General features: G+C 43.5%; 1 protein-coding gene across 8 annotated transcripts in view; it reads right to left on the bottom strand.

The window, feature by feature from the left end:
• BCOR (BCL6 corepressor) overlaps window positions 1–24712 on the bottom strand; it is a 71285-nt gene that overhangs the window by 5430 nt on the left and 41143 nt on the right. For 7 of the 8 annotated variants that reach the window (XM_054005856.1, XM_054005877.1, XM_054005876.1 and 4 more), the window contains 3 exons: window positions 17382–17710; window positions 16550–16819; window positions 9581–9747 (listed from right to left, as the gene is read on the bottom strand). In XM_054005856.1, coding sequence (XP_053861831.1) covers window positions 9581–9747; window positions 16550–16819; window positions 17382–17710 — 766 coding nt within the window. The remainder of the gene's footprint in view (window positions 1–9580; window positions 9748–16549; window positions 16820–17381; window positions 17711–24712) is intronic. The other variant, XM_054005879.1, reaches the window with a different exon arrangement.

The raw sequence follows: 24712 nt of genomic DNA, 5'->3' as shown, positions 1-24712 counted from the left end.
TAATTAATTTCGGTCTTTAAAAATACTGAGTACATGTAACTGGAGTTATTTTAAAGTCAACATAGTACACCATAGCATCTAATGAGAAACAGGTCTTAAAATCCCAGCTTTTAGAAGGAAGCGAGTAGAGGAGGCATGTGGACCCAGAAGAGGTGTTTACATTCAACAGACTCTAAAGCAGAGTAAATTCACTTTCTCCAAAAAGTAAGAGTCCTTGTATAGACTTTCACTTTTAGACTCCCAGGTAGGAGCATTGTTACCACTAAACATGATACACAAGGGAACTTAAGCTTTCAAACTCAAGTATTTCCAGACAAGAAAAAGTAAGATACTGTTTACAATTATCAGAGGGGTAGCCGTGTTAATCTGGATCTATGAAAAGCGACAGAGTGTCCTGTGGCACCTTATAGACTAACAGACGTATTGGAGCATAAGCTTTCGTGGGTGAATACCCACTTCGTCAGACGCATGTGGTGGAAATTTCCAGGGGCAGGTATAAATATGCAGGCAAGAATCAGTTTAGAGATAACGAGGTTAGTTCAATCAGGGAGGATGAGGCCCTCTTTTAGCAGTTGAGGTGTGAACACCAAGGGAGGAGAAACTGCTTTTGTAGTTGGCTAGCCATTCACAGTCTTTGTTTAATCCTGAGCTGATGGTGTCAAATTTGCAAATGAACTGAAGTTCAGCAGTTTCTCTTTGGAGTCTGGCCTGAAGTTTTTGTGCTGCAGGATGGCTACCTTTAAATCTGCTATTGTGCGTCCAGGGAGGTGGAATTGTTCTCCTACAGGTTTTTGTATATTGCCTTTCCTAATATCTGACTTGTGTCCATTTATCCTTTTACATAGGGATTGTCCAGTTTGGCCGATGTACATAGAGTGGCATTGCTGGCACATGATGGCATATATTACATTGGTGGACGTACAGGTGAATGAGCCGGTGATGTTGTGGCTGATCTGGTTAGGTCCTGTGATGGTGTTGCTGGTGTGGATATGTGGGCAGAGTTGGCATCGAGGTTTGTTGCATGGGTTGGTTCCTGAGTTAGAGTTACTATGGTGCGGTGTGTGGTTGCTGGTGAGAATATGCTTAAGGTTGGCGGGTTGTCAGAACTCCACTGGCCATCACCTACAGTCCTCAACTAAAACCGCTCCAACGCATCATCAGTGATCTACAACCATCCTGGACAACAATCCCTCGCTCTCACAGGCCTTGGGAGGCAGGCCAGTCCTCGCCCACAGACAACCCGCCAGCGACACCATCACAGGACCTAACCAGATCAGCCACATCATCCCAGTTCATTCACCTGCACATAGCAAAAATCCTTAACTCTGACTCTGCATCCCGACCTGCTGTGCACTCCTCACTAGTAACTGAGTGTGAAATTCATCCCCCTGCAGAGGGCCAACGAAAGCGTTGAGGGCCATTTACATCCTCAAAATGGGGCTTAACTGGGACTCTGGTGATGCACAGGTCTTGTGCTAACCATCCACAAGGGGTGAAGTCCTTCCTGAATTAATATAGTCGTCTTATGATGCAGTTTCTAAGTAACTTCAGGAGAGGACGTGGGTATATCATAATGGCGTAGCATCAGAAGCGCTGGAAAAGGAAGGTAAAGTGGTGTCTTCCAGCAACTCCATAGTTTTTCTGGTGGATGAAGTTAATTGGGTTGTCCATCTTAGAGTGTAATTACCAAAACTGTGTGCGCTTTTTATTCAATTCTACACTATACAGTGTCTTATACTGCCCTCATCACAGTAGCATCCAAGTATCTTCCAGAAGCACACGATGCAATGTGACTAACATCCGTCACATGTGATTCATTCTCGGTTTCATTCCCCAGATGGAAAATTGTGTTAGTGTGGTGTCTTACTTATCTAATATCAACACACAGAATAGTGTATATAACATTTATAAAAGTAAGTGGAAGATGTGCACCTTACACTTGGTGTAGAAGCTCGTGAGGTTTGAGGTGGTTCTTGGTTCCTGTGGAAACTTGTCCCACAATTTTTTTTTATTTAAAAAAAAAAAAAACAGGCCACTGAGAAAACTCTGCCTCTACTATACAAACAAATTTACCCTTTCAATGGACAGCTAGATTGTGCCAGAGGAATGGAGTTGTCAACTCTGGTCCTCATCCCACAGCTTTATGAGATCTTTTAGATATCCTGGTCCCAAACCAATGAATGCCTTAAAAATGTGGATTAACACCATTAAGCTGACATGGTATTTTATGTCATATCATAGATTTTTAAAGTCAGAAGGGACCATTATAATCATCAGCTATGACCTGCCTAACACAGGCCATAGAACATCACCCAGTAATTCCTGCTTCAAGCCCATAGCATAGAGAGCAGAGAACCAGTTCAATATGCTTCTGGTGGCCCATGCAGCTGAGGCTGCTATGGAGAAGAAGAAATTTTGGAGTTTCTTGCTTCTACACTCCTCTGGCACAACGAAACTCTGTACAATAAGGGCAAAGCTGGTCTGTGCTGGAGACAAAACTTTCTCAAGGGCTGGTCTGAGACAGTGGAGTGAAATCCCCCAGAAAGCAAGGATCACCACAAACCTCACCACTTTCCACTCCAAGCACAAGGCACATTTATTTGACCTTGCCTTCTCCAACACAAACACATAGCAACATGCATTAAAAAGAGACAACCAAGTGTAAAACCCTACCAAAACAAGACACTCCACTACCCATGCTTTTCCTGCTGGGGAGGATGAGAGAACAAACAACATGTGACAGATGTATAGCCAAGTGGCTTAATGTACTACTCGAAGGCATTCCAATACTCTGGTGATGAGCATGGTGTAAGAACGTATATAGAAGAGAAGCTAAAGTCTGAGTCACTGGCCCATATGTGACTGTTAAGCTATTGTGTATATCTGTATTGAGAATAGGAGAAGGGACAACATCTGAACTATGTTGAAAATGCACACAAGGTCTGGTACCTGTAAGGGAGTAAAGCAGATACTAGTTGCCTAGAGGGGATGAACACTGATAGCAGGTCAGAGTTAGGCGGTTTGCAGACATTCAGTACAAATTTTCTATTTGTATAAAATTAGTGAAATTTATTGGAGCCTTAAACTTTGAATTCTTTGGCTTCAGTGTCTTATCTTTATGATTTTCTAACAATGATTTTATTGAAGTGATATTTATTTACAATCTTAACTACATTTTAAAGAAGTGGTTTGTCTGAGATGTCCCTCAAAGTCTGTCTACAGAAGGAACATTGTCCAAAAGTTGCACTAGTGTCACTAAATCAATGTAGTGGCCCTGAGAGGGCCTACACAGGGGAAGCAGTATCAGATCTGCTGTATCTTCTATGGGAGCGTGCCGCTCCTGCTCCATGGGTCACACAGAGTGTGAAGAGGCCTTTCACAGCAGGTCTGACTGAGCAGAGGAGAGATCAGAACACCTGCTGCCAGGGCCGCCGCGCCCCCCCCCCCCCCCCCCCCAGCGCGACAGGGAGGGCGCCAAGCCCAGCCGCAGGCCCACAATCCCTGACCGGCCAGAGCACCAGGGGGAGGGTGGAGAGCCCCCGGCAGCCAGAGCACCGGGAGGAGGGCGGCGAGCCCAGCCGTGGCTCTCTGCTCTCCCCGACCGGGGCTCTCTGCTCTCCCCGACCGGCCGGCGAGCCTGGCCGGGGCCGCTCTCCCTGACCAGCCGGAGCACCGGGGAGAGCGGAGCACATGCTTGGTAGGCTGGTGCCTGGAGCCGGCCCTCCTGCTGCATTCATTGTCACCCCTCTGGGGGCAGGCTTGGCTCAGGCAACTAGAGATGGGCGCAGAGGACCAGCCCTGCTCCTCTATCTCCTCCTCAGTTACGGGCCTGTGATGATTGCAGCTTGCTGTGCAGAGCAGCTGTCTAACTTCCCCCACACCAGCAAGTGACCTGCAGGAACGGTTTCCCCTACTTTAGTGGTGCAGGAAGCCTGCACAGGAAGCAGCTGCTCTTCAGGGCCTCAGAGCCCTATCTTTTTTACGCACACACACCCCAGTGGCAAGCAGAACTGTTTGAGCTTCCTAACCCTCCCACCCTGCCACCAAGAAGCGCCTCTTTTTTGTCTCCCTCAGCTGTCTGCAGTTGGGTGAGAGAGTGTGCCCGAGTGAGGGAGGTGAGGACGCTGCTCTTTAAAAAAGGAGCAGGAGTGACAAGTTAAGGTGGCTTGAGAAAAAAATGGGAGATAAAAGACCATAAAGAAGGGGAGGGCACAACACAGGGAAAGGAAGAGAGAGCAAGAGAGACAGGAGGAGGAAATGAGAAAAGGAAAGAGAACAACACTCAGAACAAGAGGAAAATATACCCAGAGATAGGGTAGAAAAAGGAAAATTAAGAGGAGGAGAGATGGGAGAATAAAATATGGACAGTCGTAGCACTGTCAGCGTACGGGGTTAGCAAATGAAGCCCCTACCAAAACAGTGTAAAGGCACAAGCAGGTACTAATATTTATACTGATGAAGGGGAGATATAAGGAGATTTCCTGTTTCTAGTGGAGTTTATTGCCCTCTCCGTAAGCTGCTAAAGGCCTTCTGCCAGGGATGACAACTTTTATCTCAGGTCCATAAAGATACACCAGACTGCATGAAATAATAGTTATTTAAAAAAAAATTCCCTTGGAATCCCCATACAGGGCTTTATTCACTACCACCCTCAAAAAGTGGTTATTTTATAGGAATTTCAAAAAAGAATTCCTACCTATACCTACGGGTACAATTAAAGTGGTGCAACCTGTGTGTAGACAAGCCCTTACAAAGGAAGGAGGCCCCTCCTTGGGAACAGGGGTGCGCTGCTAAAGCAGTAGCATCCTACACAAAGCATGGATTCAAATTCTCTACCATGTATCACCTCTTCTTAAAGGGAAATTTGCAAGCAGGGGTTTATAATTCCATCACTGGGTTCTGGCAATATGCAAGCCATTCAAATTTTGTGCTCAGTCTTTATGACACCATCAGAATTCCCTTGTTGCAATGATAACAAACTACTAAATTACAGGGCTATTTTATTAGGCACTGTAGTGTGTGCGTGCCAGATTTTTATTTAAATACATACCTTTATATAAAGGGCTGTCCTATAGAGCATATGAGGTGCAACCTGCTTGGAGGGTGGCTACTCCAGTTGAAGTTCCTCTAGTAAAATTAGCTGTTATAGGAGATCATCTTGTCAAGATTAACACAGGAAAAAGCATAAGACGACACCAGTTTTGGCATGGTCCTCTTAGGAAGAGGACTGACTAAATTCAGCTGCTAAAAACAACAAAAAACTGGCTGTGAAGAGTGAGTCTAATGTCCTAGAGAACTGACCACAGAATTTGTGACAAGAGAGAGCCTGGTAATAGAGATGTATGGTTGCAATGTGCATCAGACTTCAACATCCCCAGCCTAAAACTTTTAGGTTTAAAACAGCCTGCATCTCAGCTGAAGAATGTCTGCTCATCATGAAAAAATGGAAAAGTGTACATAGGGTTCTTACAAATAAGGATGAGATAAGGCCCAACATGCCAATAATGGTACTTGCAAATATCAGATGGTTGTCTTACACCCGTTGTTGAGCAAATATATTCCTATCTGGGAAAGAAAATGTTTATCAGAACCCCTTACGCATAGTCTACCTACTACTATTATTTAAGGGGAATACAGTTAAGAGTATATTTGAGACATAAAGATCTCAACCTTTTCTACAATAATCTTTGATTAGCCAATAGTTTAGCAACAAAATAGACATGTATTCACAAAGGCTGACACACTACAGCAATGACTAAGTATTCTAGTGAACATTCACGTAGCACTGGATTTCTAAAACCACATTTAACATCCAAAATCACTGTATTCAGTACAGGCTATTCTGCCACCTTTGTTCTCACGGAATGATACTTTAGTTAGGGTTACCATTCGTCCGGATTCTCCCGGACATGTCTGGCTTTTTGAGTTTAAAAATAGCATCCGGGGGGAATTTGCAAATGTCCGGATTTCTCCCCCTCTCTGCCCCCCTCCCCATGCAGAGCGCAGCACGGCTCACAGGGCAGCCAGCCGGATCGAGCCAGAGCCCCTCCTCTGCTTCCCTCCTCCTCTCCCCTGCAGCTTCAGATCACTCTCCTCCTTTCTCCCCTCCCCCCGCCCCTCCCTGCATTCGCAGATCGCCGGCCATTCGCATCGGGCCTCCAGCAGTCTGGAGCTCCTCTCCCTGCTCCCCCTCCCCTGCTGCCCAGCGTGCCGCTCAACAGCATTCTGCGAGGGCGGGAACCAGGCTACGCGCTCTGTGGGCGACCGTGTCGGGCTCCATGCGTGATTCTGAGCGGCACGGTAAGGGGGCCAGGGGGGTTCTGGAGGGGGCAGTCAAGAGACAGGGAGCAGGGGGAGGGTTGGATGGGTCAGGAGGGGACAGTTAGGGGACAAGGAGTGGGGGGGTTGGGGTTTCTGAGGGGGGCAGTCAGGGGGTGGGGAGTGGGAGGGGCTAGGGCGGGGCTCCCGCTGTCCTCTTTTTTGATTGTTGAAATATGGTAACCCTAACTTTAATCCACAAGCAGTATCACTGATTTAAATTACTACTCAGTGGGAGTATGGGTAACATAACTGTGCCCTACTCATGACACCAAAACGCAGTTGCACCATCTAATTTCTTCTGTTACTCAGATTTTTTTTAGTTCAGCAATATTTCAAAGGATTTGGACCCTTCAAAAAATATCTAGGTAAGTAATAAACAAGAACACCCAAGTATTACTCAGGAAACTTTCTTCCATTCATGTACTTTGCCTTATTTTCTATTTTAAAGATGTATCTCTAAAAATGCCAGAGACAAGAAGAGGCCATCCAGTGACTTATCAAACCTAAGTACATATCAGTATAGTACACAGGCACTGAACACGAGGAAAATTATATGCATGACAATTGTCCATAGCAGACTTACAGTGATTTCATAAAACCCTCAGATTTCAGGAAGTCACAAAGACAATGTCGTATCGTTCAGACTCCAGCAATAACCTCAGCTGTCACATCTTTTCATTGACCGAGCCAACCAACAGAGCTGACCAAAGGTAGAAGGCAATAACTAATTCAGATCCTACATTTGGTTAACTGGAATCAATTTGAAAGCCAAAACAGGCAGACCAGAGAAACAGATAATGCACGTAGATGTGTCATTGTGGGTTGGCCTTAACAAACTCACTTCAACAATCTGATGGAACTCTGAGAATCATTGGTTAGCAACATCAGCATTCCCCATCAGAGGGCAATGATGCATATTGTTCCTGGTCTGGTAAGTGGAGAACATACTCAGTAGCAGAAGAGATGAAAAACACAAAGTGGCTGAGAACCTTTTTTTTTTTTTTTTTTTTTGGGGGGGGGGGGGGAGGGCACATACAAGCTTACAGGGAAAAATACAGTTAAGGTTCCAAAGGAGAAATGGTATTTTTCTTATTACCAGCACTATCTTATACTCAGATATACACTTGGCTATACAAGCCAAAAAGGAGGAGAAGATGATCCTCCTCAAGGAATCCTTCACAGAAGCTTGTACTCTGTATCCTGCTGAACTCTAAGAAACAAACCTAAGCAGATCTGATTTGGAATACGCTAGCCTACTCAGAAGCCTTTGAAAAAGCTAAGAGAATCTGCCACCAGGAAGCAAAAGGAACCACAAGATGATTTCTGAGGGCAACACCTATGAGTGAGCTGTTAGACAAGATGATGATAGATTGTATTTTAAGACGCATTTTTTCCAAAACACGGCAAAGAAATAAGACTAGCTCCTGAGTGCATATGTACTAATATTTCTTCCCTGGCATAACTGTAATAATCTCCATTTGTGAATTTGAACTTATACATACTAACAACTGTTTGGAAACTTTCTTAAGACATTTTTCTATACGGATTATTCTGGCAAGTGAGCTAGAAACCATTTAGGATTCTTTTTTATGGCAACCTTACTTATGCATGACTGATTTAGGGAGTCCCAGAGATAGTAGAAAACAGTTTGATGGAGGGTTTTTTGTTTGGATGTTTAAGATCTCCCCCTTTCTCTCCCCTTTGTATTTTTTAAGAGGTGGGTCATGGGAAAGGAATTTTTACTATTCAGCCCTAGATTCAATGTTTCTCCAGAAACATCTTTCCAAACTGATGGGCTGGTAATGACAGACCATCATGGACTTCTAATGGACCATCTCTAGCAGGACTCTTGGAGCTTTGTTTTTCTGAATCCTCCCTCCAACTATTTCAAGTTGATATGCAAAAACTTTAAAAACAAGAGAGACAGATTCACAGTTATGCTAATTTTATGTCCTGACTAGAAGGTGGGATCTGATAAAACATTCAAGTTAACTAACTGCAGGAGCACCTTACCCCCTAGATTTTTTAAAAGAAGTAGAATTATAAAATAACCTGCCCCCAAGAAATCATGCTCCTTAATACATTTAAGAAAAGTTGTAACCAGATCAGTTCCTCCGAAACAGTAGAGAATGAACCATTTACGATTAAATTCGATAAAGAACTTTCTTAGCACAAAGAGATACACATTCAAAGCTTGAGAAATCATGCATGGCAACTTCCTCAACCCCCACGTTACAGAAAGAGGCTCAACATCTACTCAAAACAGGAACTAAATGCATACGGGGATTCTGAGGAAGGCAAAATATGCCAGCAGAGGAACCATCAACTCAAAACACCAAAGGAACAGACCTACTTTAAAAAGAGTCGTGTTTGCTAAATTAAAAGGAATTTGTTTTAAATTAAAAATAAATCAAATCAGAGTATCAACAAACACAAATATAGCTAACGCAAGAGGGGCTCTCTTGGGCACAAATTTTAATGGAGGAAAAACACAACTTTAGCAAAAATAAAGGATGTGGAACTTATAAAGAGGATCATAGCCTTCAGGTATCGTTTCCTCTGACTGTTCAATAAGAAACTTCATAAAGCTCCAGAAAAGCAAGTATACTATTTCCTAGAAAAAATACCAGTATAACAAACACTATTAAAATTCACATGTAAAACAAGCAGTAAATCAAACAAGCCACAATACAAAAATGTGTTTCCCACAGTGCAAAAGAAAGTGACATGAGAGTGAAGATTCTCTCACATCAGTTTTGGACAATAGAAAAAAACAAAAGTGAACTGGCAGTTAGAGGCTAGATGTGCTAAAGAAACATGAACAGGAGTACTTGTGGCACTCCGAGACTAACAAATTTATTTGAGCATAAGCTTTCGTGGGCTACAGCCCACTTCTTCGGATGTAGCCCACGAAAGCTTATGCTCAAATAAATTTGATAGTCTCCAACGTACCACAAGTACTCCTGTTCTTTTTGTGGATACAGACTAACACGGCTACTACTCTAAAGAAACATGGCGTAACTATTTCAGAGGCGTTCTAAATTTTCTTGTGTATAAACTTTAGCTAACGCCAGAACTTACAAGACAAAAGAGTGAGAGATCTAGAAAGGACACCAACTTTTGGAGAAATTAATTTTCTTTAATCATTCTTTCAAAACAGCTAATACCATGTACGTGACATTAATCCCACCATGTGTTATTTCGTTAATGTGCCACAAAGCACTAGTTATTTTATCTTAGTAACTATAACATTGCTAACCTGGTTCCATCCTGAGCGCTGCAGTTAACATCAGCCCCATACTCTAGGAGATGTCGCACAATGCTCAGCCAGCCTCTGGCGCAGGCCTCATGGAGGGCACAATAACCTGCGTTGTCACGATGATTTACATCACAGACCTTGTTTTCCAAACAATACAGAACCACTTCCTGAAAATGGTGGGGGGGGGAGGAGAGAGAGAAAGAGAAGGATAGGTCATGTTATTTGTTGCTGTTGAGATGTGCATACCTTTAACATGTTTGGGTTATCTCTCTTTGAATGAGGAGGGTGTGGGGGAAAGAATCATGTGGCTCTCATCCCCATAGAAGTATCATTTTGAAAGTCAAAGACCACTATTTTTTCACAAGCAAGGCAGCATTGTATTGCGCAGCACTAAGATCTCTAGGCACACCAGTGGGATTTTCTGCATTAAATAATGGTAGAAAACACAGAGAAAGGATGTACCCATTTCACACTAAATTATGGCCTCTGTTTCCTCAGAATTTGCTTGGTGTAAACTGTTAGAAAGGTTATTAATCTTACCCCCGTGTATTAAAATATTAATACGAAAATGTTCCAAGCACAGCAGTAATGCATTCAATGTTAGCTTGATAAAAAAAAGTTTTTAAAGACATGAAGGACAATGGTTTCCATTAGAAAACTAATCATAAGAAAATCCTAGCCCCAATGAACTCAATGGAGCCAGAATTTCACCCACAGTGATTTTCTTCATTCAGAACTAGAGCCAGATGCTCGTTTCCAATAAATAACCTATCACTGTGGGAAGCCATGTGGATTTAACACAATTCATCTTGCAGTCAAATGTACCATGGTTGAAGGCCTAGGCCATTCTCAGCTCTGTGCTCTCATGCAACCTTGAAACAATGACTGTTCCATCACTCAACCAAAAATTTGGGATTGGCGCAAGTTTCATTTATTTGTGTGGGAGGCATAAACAAATGATACAATACGTAAAATAGCTCATGTGCTCTAAGATTAGCTGCAATCCATTAATTTTGCATTCTCTACCTTTAAAGGTCAAGCAGTGAACTATACTACATGTTTATTTGGAAGCAATGTGGGGTTGTTTCCTTTCTCAGACAAAGTAATAAAATGCTGGGTGCAATGCATATATTCTTTCAGTTTCAAAATCTACCGGAAAGCCTACAATAATCTGTGCTCTTGGTATACCTGACCTGAGAACTGGTATCTAGGATACAGCATGAAGCTGTTCTTTTAGCAGGCCCTCACTAACCAGACTAAAGTGGATAGCAGCAAGCTAATGAGCTGTCTAACCCAGTCAAGGAAAGAAACCCAGTCACATGACATTGGGATCAAGTGCATCAGCCACTTACTGCTGGTGCACCGATCAATTTACCTCGATCCCAGCAGTCTGGTGTCTCACCAACCAAAAGCTTTATTGTTCCTATTAATAATTCTGAAGGCCAAAATCAAAGAACTATGGTTTTACCTGAATTCCCTCATGTCTACCTGAAAGGGTCTGTATAATTAATTCTGGAACCTGAATTTGCTTTAAAACAAAAAATGTTGATTGAAAATTTTCAGACCAACGGATTTTTACTTTGGTAGAAATTCACGTGTGCGTGCAGAGACACATTTTAAGGGACATCATAAAAGGGACTGATAAATGCTGCAATAAACCATTTTCTTTGGTAGTAATTTTTCACCGTAACAGGAAAAGATTTAATAATGTTGGTTTCAAATATAATACCGCTCAACTGCATATAGTTAAACACAATAGGCCCAATTATGCGTTCAGATTTGCATGAGCTTATTAATATCCTAGGAATATGGCACAATCCTCTTTAAAAGATGGGCAGCATGTAGCCCACTTACTGGACTAAGTATGAAGCCCTTACTAGTTGCTGCCTTTTAGCTAACAGCAGTTCCTATAATATTGAGCTGTAGTTTTAAAATGAAGTTATTCTTTAAAACAATTTTTAAGCCTCCAAATTTAGTTTAATTTTATTTTTATTTTTGTAAAAAGGAAAGACTTTCTAGGACAAAACGTTTACTGGACCAAAAGCTAATTTTGTTGGACAAGTTCATCTTAAGAGGCAACAAGAAGAAGGTTATTAACCACAAAATGTAAGCATGAAGAGTATAAAACGCTACATTGTTAATTAATTATATGCCTCATTAACATTTTTTTAACATGATTTACTCAATTCGTAGAAAATTTAACCATCACTGCTGAATGTATGAACATGTGGCAGCACAAACATTTTGGATTCATAAGCCTCCCCCCCCCCCTTAACCTTAGAGAAAGGTTGTGACGCTCGCATGGGTCAATTTAGATATATTCATATGGCCCATTTAAAGCAGTGATCTGAACATCACATGCTTAATAAATCCAAAGAACCAGCTAGCTTGCCACCAGCAAAAGCTACACCATAGCTGTGTTCACTGCCTGCAGTTTCTTTAGCTAAATAGTAAACAGTAATGGTAAGGAAAACACCACACATTTAAAAAGCTTTAACATATTTAAAATAATGAGGGCAGATCTCTCTCCCCCCTCCTCCCTCCCAGATCTTAATGGGAATCTCTCCCTTTCCACATGAAAATGCAGGTGAGCTTTCTCTGTGCACCATGCTCTCTCACCCTGGACCCACAGACAGCTATATGGATTATCCTCCACCCAATCCAGTGTGGAAACCACTGGATAAGATAAAACAGCTGAAGTCTGTATTCCCTTTTCTGCTGAGCCACTCTGCACCATGGAGGTAGCCTCCTCCCGACCTAACGGAAGGAAACCCAGGAGAAGTGGCCAGCGCAGCTTCCATGCAGCCTTGTGGAAAGGGGACTAGGAGAGAGCAACATGTGGATGGGAGGTAGCACAGAAGCACAAGGCTCTGGGAAGATGGTCCTATCCAGGCATCATGGGGATCCCTGGATTGTGCAGGCCAAACCTCCTGCATGATCCATAACGAGGCAAACCCCATCCTCTGTCTCCACTGAAACAATGGGTAGAGTCCCGGAGGGGAATTTCAGTCCTCTTCTCCCAGGCTCCTCCTGCATTTATTGCCCTCCCCATATCAGCTACCAGGTTTCTCCCTAATGCCACTGCCTTTCCTGGCATGATGTAATCCTGAATTGACTTAGGGCGAAGACTGTTGAAAACTTTCAGGTACAAACACTAACTAAAAGCACCAAGCGAGCTCAAATCAATTCGGTATGCAAGCCTTTAGCGTATGGCTTTATGCTTCCTATAGGCAAGGGGAAAAAATGTGTGTGCTTAAAATTGAACTTAAGTAATTTAAATAAATATTTATTTGATGGACCCGTACAGAATGTACTTGTAATACTAATATCCTAGTTAACTAAGGGCTTGATCCAAACCGCCTTGAAGTCAATGGAAAGACTCCCATCAATGTGCTTTGGATCAGGCCCTAAAGACATACAGGGCTAAAGCCTACTCCATCTTACTTGCTTACATAGCCCTATTGGCTGCAGCCAGGATACACATCTGCATAGATGCAAGCCAGATTTATCACTAAATACTTTGTGAGTGCGTGTGTGTAAAAGCTGAAACAGGGATATACACAAACAAATGCTCCAGTCTAGGGAAAGTGACGCTGTCATAGTCATCTACACTGTACTACACAAGAATTAGAATGGAAAATGTTCAAACATGGCCAAGGAGGTAAAGTAAGGCTTCATTTAAAAGACAAGTAAATGGACAGCCTGAGTAGGGGGCTTGTAGAGATTCTATAGCTTCCAGTGCTACTCTGCTCTATTGCAGAAAGAGACCCCTTTACTGCCAAACAAACCACTAAACTTTCTGAAATGCCAGGCATGTTCTTTACACTAGCCACCTACAACAAGGTTTGATGGCAAGATTATAAATCATCATTCAGAATGGCAAGGTTTTGGAGGAGAGGGGAGACAAAAGCACATTTCTCCCTGGTAAGAAAGCAGAGGGAGAGAACAGTTTTATCAAAAGACTTGTAAGCAGTGTCAAATACATTGCCTTCATTTAAAACATGACATCAGTGTTGTACCCTCTTCAGAATTATTTTGATTTGTCTACACTGCAGTAAAAAAATCTACTGCATGGCCGCGGCTGGCCTGGGTCACGTGAATTGTGCTTGCGAAGCTCAGGCTGTGGGGCTATAAAATTGGACATTTGGGTTTGGGCTGAAGCCTGGACTCAGAGACCCGACGAGGGGAAGAGGGTCTCAGTGCCTGGGCTCCAGCCTGAGTCCAAACGTCTGCACTGCTATTTTTAGCCCTGCAACCCAAGCCCGAATCAGCTGACCCAGGCTCTGAGATCTAGTGCCACGGGTTTATCATCGCAGTGTAGACATACCATTATAACCCCAAGGAGTCCTCCCCACTTTCAATGTCATGTGGGTGTGCAGAACATGCAAGGAAATGAGTAACGACAATTGAGAGCCTCTATCTACAAGGACACTGAATAGAGAGTGCCAGTAATTTCTCTAGATGAAGCTAAACTCCCATTTTCCAATGATTCTCTCCTACTGTTTCACTAGATACAAAGAGCAAATTACAGTTAGAAGCAACATAAGCATAATGGGGTTCTTAGACCTATGCTATGCATCATTCAACTACATGTCTACTGAAGGCTCCCTGCATGCACATATAATTTATTTCAGCAAAGGCAGCCCCAGAGCAAGGACTACAATAGAAGAACCTGGTCCTAGGTGGAGAGGAAGCTGGAAAGGGCCTCATTGTCTTGCTTTGTACAGAGCTCTGCAAATCACAGAGCTAGTCCTGCCTAGAGAGACAGATGAAGTGTCTTTTAAATTTATATTTGGAGTTATTTGCTCGTGACTCACAGAATGCAACACCGAGCTCTCTCAGTATACTTGGATATATGCTCTCTAGATCAGGGGTGGACAAACTACAGCCTGCAGGCCGGATCCTGCCCACCAGCCGTTTTAATCTGGTCCTCAAGCTCCAGCTGGGGAGCGGGGCCTTGGGCTTGCCCCCCTCCGGTGCTCCACGCGGCTTCCAGAAGAAGCAGCAGCACATCCCCCCTCTGGCTGCTACGCGTAGGGGCAGCTAGGGGGCTCTGCTCCGCAAGCTACCCCCGCCCCAAGCGCCGTCCCCGCAGCTCCCATTGGCCGGGAACTGTGGCCAATGGGAGCTGCAGGGACAGTGCCTGCGGATGGGGCAGCGCACAGCAGAGCCATCGGGCCTCACCTCTGAGTAGCAGCCGGGGGGGAGGGGAGAGTGGAATGAGATGCCGCTGCTTCCGAGAGCCACTTGAGATAAGTGCTGCCCAGACCTTGTTTACCTTACTATGTGAGAGAGTTTTAGGCCCTGATTCTACCCAGACTTATGCATGTGCTTAACCTTATGCACTGTGTGTAGTCCCATTGGCATCAATGAGACTACTCGGAGTGCACATGAGCATCACACAGCAGTCTGACATGGAAACTGTGGGTCAGATTCTCAGCTACTGTGAAGGAGCAAGAGGGAGAAAGACTCTGGAGCACTAAAAAGAAACCCTGCGTTTAAATTTCAGGTCCCATGGGAACAGAAATAATGCAAATTATAAAGATTCCCACAGCAACTGCATAATAATATAACTCCTAGCTAAAGTGAGACAACCCAGAACTAGAATGTGTGTTTGTCTAGGCCAGGGGTTCTCAAACTGGGGGTTGGGACCCCTCAGAGGGTCACGAGGTTATTACATGGGGGGTTCTGAACTATCAGCCCCCACCCCAGACCCCGCTTTCCATCCAGCATTTATAATGGTGTTAAATATATTTAAAAGGTTTTTTAATTTAGGGGGGGGGGGGGGGGGTTTGCATTCGCAGGCTTGCAACATGAAAGATGTCATCAGTACAAAAGTTTGAGAATCACTGGTCTAGGCTAAACAAAAGATTTTCCAGACTAAATTCAGCCTTCCAAAGTTGGAACAGCTTCTGCCTAAACTGGGGTTCCAAACAAGACAAAATCTTTATGGGCTGGAGCAAATCTTTCAAGCTGGACAGGCCTCTGCCGAAACCTGACCTCCAGGCTGACTCAATCTTCAAAACTGGAGCAGGCCTCTGTCTAACCCAAGTTCCCAGGCCTAACTGCCTCTTTCAAAGCTAGGGCAAGTTTTATAGCTCCTTATCCCTGCTCTGACTAAATACCATCAAAATCAGTAATCACACTCACGATGAACCACTTTTGTCACAGCAATACTTCGTAGGATTGGGACCATAATATGATATTACAAAATATCCCCTCCCTCAATAAATAAAACCATGTTTCTGAGACAGCAGAGCTGGTGGATTCAGCAACTACTGATTTTTGTAGAAGCCAGGTCTGTTTGTTTAGAGCAGTATTAATGCTGAGAAGCGTCAAAATATTTAGAACACTTTCTGCAATATATCCAAACACGCAAGTGGACACACCAAACATTACGTTCAGGCTCAAATATCAAAACTGTCCATTTTCTTTTGTAAATTACATGTCCTTAATATTAAAGGAAAACAAAACCAGAGCTCATTAAAGCTCTCCGTACACCACATGGAACATTAATTTGTGATTTTATACAGTGTCAGACAATATAGTGGTGGGGTTTCAACCCCTTATAAAACCTTCCTAGGTAGGAGTCCAGTTCTCAAGACACTGCACGCCCTCCACTCCCAACAGCTATAACCAGAGTTCAGGGTGCACAGCACCAAAGATTTAGGCCGGTATTGAACACACTATAAACCAAGAGAGTTATCAAGTTTTTGCTCCTCACCATCACTGTAAACATTCAAATTAAATGATGCTTTAATGAAAAACAATAAAAAAAAAAAAAACAAAGACGAGAAATGCATAAACTACAAATCTGTTTGTAGCTACCTCATCAGTGCACCAGGATTACATAAACTAGAATTACAAAGTGACTTTAATCCTGGGTACAAATAAGATTTTTTTTTATTATTATTAAAGAAAGCAAACAGCTCCCGCATCTCAATTCAGAATATTTAAAGGGATTCTTGCCTCATATCCCAGACGAGCTGCCCTTTGCAGAAGAGTTTCGCCAGCATTCTTATTGACAATAAGTCTTCGTGCTTCAGGCGGCATGGGACGACTTGGGGTGGTCTCCTGAGGGGTGCTTGCAATCTGCAACTGCGAGGGCTGAGAGACAGGTAATAATGAGGAAGTCTGCTGCAGGCGATCATACAGCTTCTGCTCATATGATTTGGCTGGTGAAGAGTCACAGTCTGAAGTAGGCTCTGGTCGCTTTCTGAATCTTCTTGTTACTGTGACCTGTCAAAATCATTATTGGATTTTTTCTCCCCCCTTTTTAACAATACACTGATGGGAATATATTTTGCCACTTAAGAATTACATTTCTGTTCTCATTACAAAAATCTACTACGGTTACTAAATTTACAACTCCTCAGTCTTTATGTCCGCACTAGGCTTTATCTCAGATAGACTAAGAGAACAAATTCAAAATATGCAAATAGTAAAAAGGGGAGGAGTTTGAATAAAATTACAGTCCATCTTCACTAGAAAATCCTTCATAATAATGACCCTTTGGCTATAACAACCCCGATGCCTAGATCCCACCTTGACCCCCACAGCTGTGGCAAGGGCTGACAGCATAGCTGGAGGAGCTGTCAGCTGCCCTCCTGCCCCGGAGGCAGGACTCTTTCCCTAGAACCAGCCCCTAGCTCTAATGAACAAATGGTTTGGATCCCAAGGGGTTCATTACAGCGAGGCTGTCCTGTATTGCTACATAGCACAATAACGTGTTAGCTTGAGTGGCCTGGCTCTGCTGTACACTCTAGGAGGTTAGTGGATGATTAAATCTAAATAAAGATACCTTATCTTCAACATTTTCAATATCTGTGGCATCATCCCCTGTCAGGGATGACCTCCTTCTCCTCTCCTGTAGTGCCAAGTGTTTTGTTTTACACTGACGTTTCCCTGATGGCTTCTCACACTCAGAATATCTCTGCAGCAGGGATGTAGCTTGGAAATCCTCCTCTTCATCTGTGCACAGCACATCTGTATTCCGGCTCTCTTTAATTTTCTGCTGTTTGGCAGCCAACCTCGAGGCTGGAGTACAGCTTGGCTGAGTCTGCCTTTTGCTGTTTGCATTGGTGGATGAAAGGCTCTTCGCGGGTGGAGACACCATGAATAGAGGCAATCCTAAATGGGAGGAAAGGCATTACATGTTGCATGGGGTGTTGAGAAAATGCATTGTTAACACTTAACACTAACTCCTTTCCTGTTTAGGAGATTCACCAATTACATTTTCAAGTCATTAATATTTTAAATGTTCTACATTCAAAATGTAAATATGTGAACTCACAAGTTGCTAAATTTAAAGTAGTTGTAATTGTCTGATAAAACTACTACAGGAAATTCTTTATTACTATTGTGCCGAGATACTGCAGAGGCCTATCAGTGCACTGATACACAACCTACACACTGGAACCCCTAGCCTCAGTGGGCAAAACAAGGAGCAGAAAGCCTCAACTGTGAATTTCCTGGTTTGGTGGGTGTAAATGACAAAATTAGTTTCCTTACCTGTAATTGTCTTATGTGAATGGGAACTCACCTTCCTCCTCAGGCTAGGAACTGCTGGTTTTTTCTGCCTTTTCCAAGTTTAAGTGGCAGGCAAGAGGTATATGGGGAGGGGAAGATATTCTGTGTTCTAGGTAAAGAATATAAGAATGGCCATACTTGGTCAGACCAGTGGTCCATCTAGCCCAGTATCCTGTCTTCTGACAGTGGCCAATACCAGATGCTTCAAAGGGAATGAACAGAACAATTATCAAGTGATCCATCCCATCATCTAGTCCAAGCATCTGGCAGTCAGAGAGGGTCACTGGAGGAGAGCATTGAGGGAAGACTCAGAGGACTCTAACCTCAAAGACAAAGGATGGAGAAAGTAGCAGGTCAATTTCTTAGTGCTTTCCAAATAATTCTGAAATAGGCTTGCTGTGACTTTCTGCCTACAAAGTAGATGGATTCCTAGTGGAGTGAGCAACTATATCTTCAAGACTACTTTAATTAGATGCCTTGTAAAACTGGAGGATGAATTAAATAAACTATCTACATACAAAATATTTTGATGCTTTATACCCCTTCTACATTTCCCAGAGCACTGGGCTTCCTCCAGGGTTTAGTTCTACAGAAGTAGAATTTCACAACCCTGACCACATGTAAAGTGTGTAGTTTTTCTAGGATGCAAGGGGGTCTAGGATAAAGTGAGGGCAAAGAACATGATAATTTTAAAAGAAATTCAGATTTCTATTTAAGAAACAGAATTGGGGCTGACTTCTGAACCACCTTCTTTGGAAAAAAATTAAAGCAAAGCTGTCTGATGAAAGGGGACAAAAGTTTCCCATCCTGATAGCTACAAAGAAGGGAAACTTCAGTCAGATTATATTGAACCACTTTCTGAGTCACTGGAGAAAGTGAGAGAGATTACAGTTCTTCTTCCTAGATCCACAGGTTCTAAGACCAGAAATGACCATTGTGATCATCTAGTCTGACCAACTGTATAGCACCAGACAGAGCATTTACCCCAAATAATCCCTACAGCATCTTTTTTAGAAAAAGATCAAATCTTGATTTTAAAATTGTCCGTGATGGAGAAGCCACCCCAGCCCTTGGAAAATTGTTCCAATGGTTAATTGCTCTCATGGTTAAAATTTTACACCTTATTTTCAGTCTGAATTTGCCTAGCTTCAACTTCCAGCCATTGGATTGTGTTATAACTTTCTCTGCTAGACTCAAGAGCCCATTATTAAATGTTTGTTCCCCATGCAGGTATTTGCAGACTGTAATCAAGTCACCCCATAACTTTCTCTTCAATAAACTAAATAGATTGAGCTCTGAGTCTATCACTATAAGGCACGTTTTCTAATCCTTTAATCATTCTTGTGGCTCTTCTCTGAACCCTCTCCAATTTATCAGCATCCTTCTTGAACTGTGAACACCAGAACTGGACACAGTATTCCAGCAGTGGTCACACCAGTGCCAAATACAGAGATAAAATAACCTCTCTACTTCTACCCAAGATCTCTGCTTATGCATTCCAGGACTGCATTAGCTCTTTTGGCCATAGCATCACACTGGGAGCTCATGTTCAGCTGTATCTCCCATGACCCCCAAATCTTTTTCCAGAGTCACTGCTTCCCAGGATAGAGTCCCCCATCCTGTAAGTATGGCCTGTGTTCTTTGTTCCTAGATACATTTATCCATATTAAAAACACATGGTGTTTGCCTGCACCCAGTTTGCCACGTGATCCAGACTATTCTGAATCAGCCACCTGTCTGCTTCATTATTTACCCCTTCCCCAATTTTGGGGTCATCTACAAACATTATCAGTGAAGATTTTATATTTTCTTCTGAGCCATTGATAAAAACATTAAATAGCATAGGGCCTAAAACCGATCCCTGAAGGTCCCCACTGGAAACAGATCCACTGGATGATGATTAGGCCCCTACCAAATTCATGGCCATGAAAAACCCGTCACGGACAGTGAAATCTGGCCTCCCCCCATGAAATCTGGTCTTGTGTGCTTTTACCCTATACTATACAGATTTCACAGGGGAGACCAGCATTTCTCAAACTGGGCATCCTAACCCAAAAGGGAGTTGTGGGGGGAGGCGGGGGGTCGCAAGGTTATTTTAGGGGGGTTGTGGTATTGCCACCCTTACTTCTGCGCTGCCTTCAGAGCTGGGTGGCCGGAGAGTGGCGGCTGCTGACTGAAGCCCCAGCTCTGCAGGCAGCAGCACAGAATTAAGGGTGGCAATACCATACCATGCCATCCTTACTCTGCGCTGCTGCTGGTGGCAGCTCTGCCTTCAGAGCTGGGCTGCCGGCCAGCAGACGCCACTCTCCAGCTCAGAAAGCAGCGCCACCGTCGTCAGCAGCGCAGAAGTAAGGGTAGCAGTACCGCAAAGCCCCCACCACCACAGCTCCTTTTTGGATCAAGCTCCCTACAATTACAACACTGTGAAATTTCAGATTTAAATAGCTGAAATCATGAAATTTACGACTGTTAAGGTCTATGACCGTGAAACTGACCAAAATGGACTGTGAATTTGGTAGGGCCCTAATGATGATTCCCCATTTACAGTTACGTTTTGAGACCTATCAGCTAGCCAGTTTTTAATCCATGTATGCCATGTTAATTTTATATTGTTCTGGGATATTTTTCTAATCAAAATGTCATGCGGTATCAAGTCAAACGCCTTACAGAAGGCTAAGTCCATTGCATCAACACTAATACCTTTATTAACCAACCTTGTAACCGCATCTAAAAAAGATATCCTGTCAAACTAACAATGTGTTTTGAATAAACCTATGTTGATTAGCATTAATTACATTGCTCTTGTTTAGTTCTCTATTAAAACAAATCTTGTATCAGCCCCTCCATTATGCTGTCCGGGTTCAATGTTAGGCTGATAAGCCTATAATTACTGGGTCATCCGATGACGGAGGCTCCATTGTTCCAAAGTAGGGTGACCAGATAGTAAGTGTGAAAAATCGGGACGGGGTTGGGGGGTGATAGGAGCCTATGTAAGAAAAATCCCCAAATATCTGGACTGTCCCTATAAAATCGGGACATCTGGTCACCCTATTCCCAAGGGCCTCAAATCAGGGCTCTCTGAAGTGATGATGCTTTCAGAAAAGAAAATGTGGATGAAGCAAGCTGGAACTAGAATAGAGCGGACACATGGCACCCAGGACAGAGACCTGCACTTCAATCTAGAGTCTTAGGAGAGCCATCTAGTAGGATGCCCAGAATCTCTTTTGGGATTTGTCTTCCTTCAGTTACCCATGTAAGCTCAATTTGCACTGGGCTTCCTGGATTTGAGAAAAGTCAACCATTTACTCTCAAGAGCTATGTTCTAGGAGAAGTGTGTCAAACATCTGGCTCACCTGATGTACTTATTGGCCCATAGGATACAAAAATCTATGCTTTAAAAAAAAAAATTTTTTTTTAATTCAAAGTTTCTATGTTTCCTGGCTATGAAAACCTTCCAAACATGAACAGCACATAACCGATGTGGTGTTGTCTTCCTGAATGTGCAGACAGCCTGAAACAGTAACTGAGGTGCAAACTCTCCTTCCCCTAAATAGTCTCATTGGTGTAACATGAGTAAAGCCCAATAACATCCTTCAGTGTCATCATTAACTATTTAACCACCAGTTGTTTTAATGGGGGTGAGAATAAAACTGAATGGGGATATAGTGGGAAGATGGTGGAATTAAGAGTTGCTGCAGATAAAGAAATAGAGAAGACTCTCAGAGATGGGGAAGAGGGAGAGAAACACAGAAAGGGAGGACGGGAAAGGAAAAGAGACTGAGGCTGAAAAAGCAGTGGTCCCAAAGAACAGAAGGTCTTCCCTCTGAGTGATGCTAAATGCAACAATAAGGTGCTGATCAAATAAAGTATAGTTAGTACATAAAGACTAGGTTCTACTCTAACTTTTCACAAACCTCCTACTGATAATCACTGAAATCCTAAATCTATACATCAGCACATGAACTATTACAAGTTGTAGGAGTTAAAGGGCCTTGGTGAATAAGGTCACAAGAGATTGGCAGTATCCACAGCAGACATGCACATCAGTCTGGGAAATATAGGGCCACCAAAGGGTGATCAATCCTCCATCTTGTCTGATCTTTCTGGCTACTCTGAATTTGAGGGGAAAGAGTGGACAGGAATATCCTCAGACACCCAGACAAGGGAACCCTATGTTGGCGCCAATGCTGGGAGCAGAATTTGGTTCTCTTTTTGGTGGACTGAGTTGCAAATGGGTCTGCTTGTGGAAGGAACCACCTCTGTGTAAACTGACTGAATGGTCATTGGTTTAGCATTCATCTTAGAACTGCTGAGCCAGGCAGACTATTGGACTTGCTGTGGATGTACATGACTGAGGGGCAGATGCTGGTATTCCAGATACAGAAGAATCCTTCTGTTCTCTCTATTCTGGCTTTTGTTTTTTGTCTTGCCTAGGTGGCAGTGATATACCATAGTGGTTCTGTGGTTATCCTCCATATGAGTGGCTGCAATTCCCAGAGGGACTCTTGGGACAAGGTCTATTTCATTCCTCACTGCCCGCAACTCCAGGAGGCTAACGCTGTGCTGGGATTCCTGGGAAGACCACTTGCTCTCAGCCACATGAGGACCCATCTGCACTCCCTATCCTGAGAAGCCAGCATTGGTCATCATGCAGATTGCTCATAGCTCTGGCACAGGTCTGCCCCGAAGAGAAAATGGAGTGGACACCATCATTAAAAGGGACTCGTGCCTGGAGGGACTGTCAATAGACAGTCCATATCCTAAGTCTGCAAGCTCCAGTGCCTGATCAGGAAGGGGGAATTGCTCCATAGGCCACCTGGTGCCAAACAGCTGAGAGTACTGGTGTGCTGTTGACTGGAAGGCACTGGGGAATTGCTTGATGTGGGGTAAAATTTGGTCAAATTTCTCCTCTGGCAAAACCATGAGGCCCAGGTTGATTTTGAACAGGGCTCCCAAATGCATGAGTCTTGAGATCGGACAAGGGAGCTCTTCTGGTCACTCTCTATCAATCTAAGATGTTCCAGGACCAAATTTGGCAAGCTTATTGTCACTTAATATGACTGAGTAGTCACCAGTAGGTTGTGCATGTAGTGGCAGATCTAGATGCCCCTGTTGTCTCAGTCCAGCTCCCTAGATGGCCATCACCATTACAAATCCCCAAAGAGAGGATGACATGTCCAAGGGCACTGCCTGGAGCTGATAATGTTTTTTCCCAATTGCAATTGCCCCAGCACTGCAACACATAGAAGCCACTGAGTCACAGGGACATAGAAGATAAACTTGCTTGAGATCTATGAACCATGAGAAAAGTTGGGGGACTTTTGGATCAGAAGAGCTAAGGCCGACTTCCTCCTCATGCAACTTCTGTACATGGAGAGGCCTATCTAGATAACGATGGGGAAGAATTTCCAAGCCCTGGTAAATGGAGAAAAACAAATCAAAGAATTTACAGTTCAGTGGGGATGGAAGTAGCAGTTGCAGCAAAATGACTTGAAAGCCCTTAAGTGTCTCTCGAGAATGGGTGGGCCGGGCATAATTTAAATCAGGTCTAAGGTGCTATTAAGGGCTTATTCTTGTTTCACATTGTCAAAGGGTGCCAGGATGCCTCTAGAAATAGCATTGGCATCTAAAACCACATATTTCTTCGAGCCAACATGTTAAAGAGAAGAGAAGATCTGGCAATATCACACCAAGCATTGCAAAGGAAAGCTAGCATCAACATTACAGAATCCAGCTGTCTGGCCTCCCTTCTTTTGAGTTCTACAAGACGACTTCTTCTGAGAGCACAAGGAGCAGCAGAAGATGGACAGGTCTGTCTGAGCCAGTGCCAGACACACCATGGTAGCTCGCAAAGTAATAGAGAAGAGGCTTTGACTCTTCTAAGACAGCTGTCCATCTTCAAGTCCACCAAAACTTGCCCCATCGATTTACCATCAAGATCTCTCTCTTTCCCCCCTGCAAACAATCCTGACTGAGATGAAGGATGGACAAGAGGTCCCTTCCAACCCTGATATTCTATGAATTGTAGTTCTATAATCTTTGGGACAATTTGGTAACTTTATCCAATTGGACTGGATACCATTTTAGAGACCTTATTGACTGGACTTCCCACCTGGCCTCAGCAATTCTCAAGAGATTCTGGTATGGGGCAAGTGGAGCGGCTTTTCCTATGCCTCATCTTGACAGGGTCCTGACTGAGGGTTGGTTGAGTTGCAGGTTTGGCTATCTTGAGGGTGAAATGTATCAAATCAACCAAGTCTGTTAGTGAACACGCAACCTGGGACATCCGATTCAGAGAGCTCAGAGCAGGTGGGAAGCTCCTCTTTAGCCTCCAAGAACTGGGGCAAATATTAGAGCTTGTCTACATTTAAAACACTGCAGCAACGCTGCAGCACTTCTGTGAAGACTCTACCAATGACAATGGGAGGGATTCTCCCATCAGCATAGGTAATCCGCCTCCTGAGAGGCAGTAAGTAGCTGGGTCAATGGCAGAATTCTCCCGTCGACATAGCACTGTCTACACTGGAGGTTAGGCCAGTTTAACTACGTCACTGAGGGATATGAAAAATCCAACCCCCTGAGCAACATAATTATATCGGCCTA

Source organism: Malaclemys terrapin, chromosome 1, assembly GCF_027887155.1.
Source record: "Malaclemys terrapin pileata isolate rMalTer1 chromosome 1, rMalTer1.hap1, whole genome shotgun sequence".
NCBI lineage: Eukaryota > Metazoa > Chordata > Testudines > Emydidae > Malaclemys > Malaclemys terrapin.
Note: the sequence above shows the minus strand (reverse complement) of the source record. Positions and strands in the feature narration are given on the sequence as shown.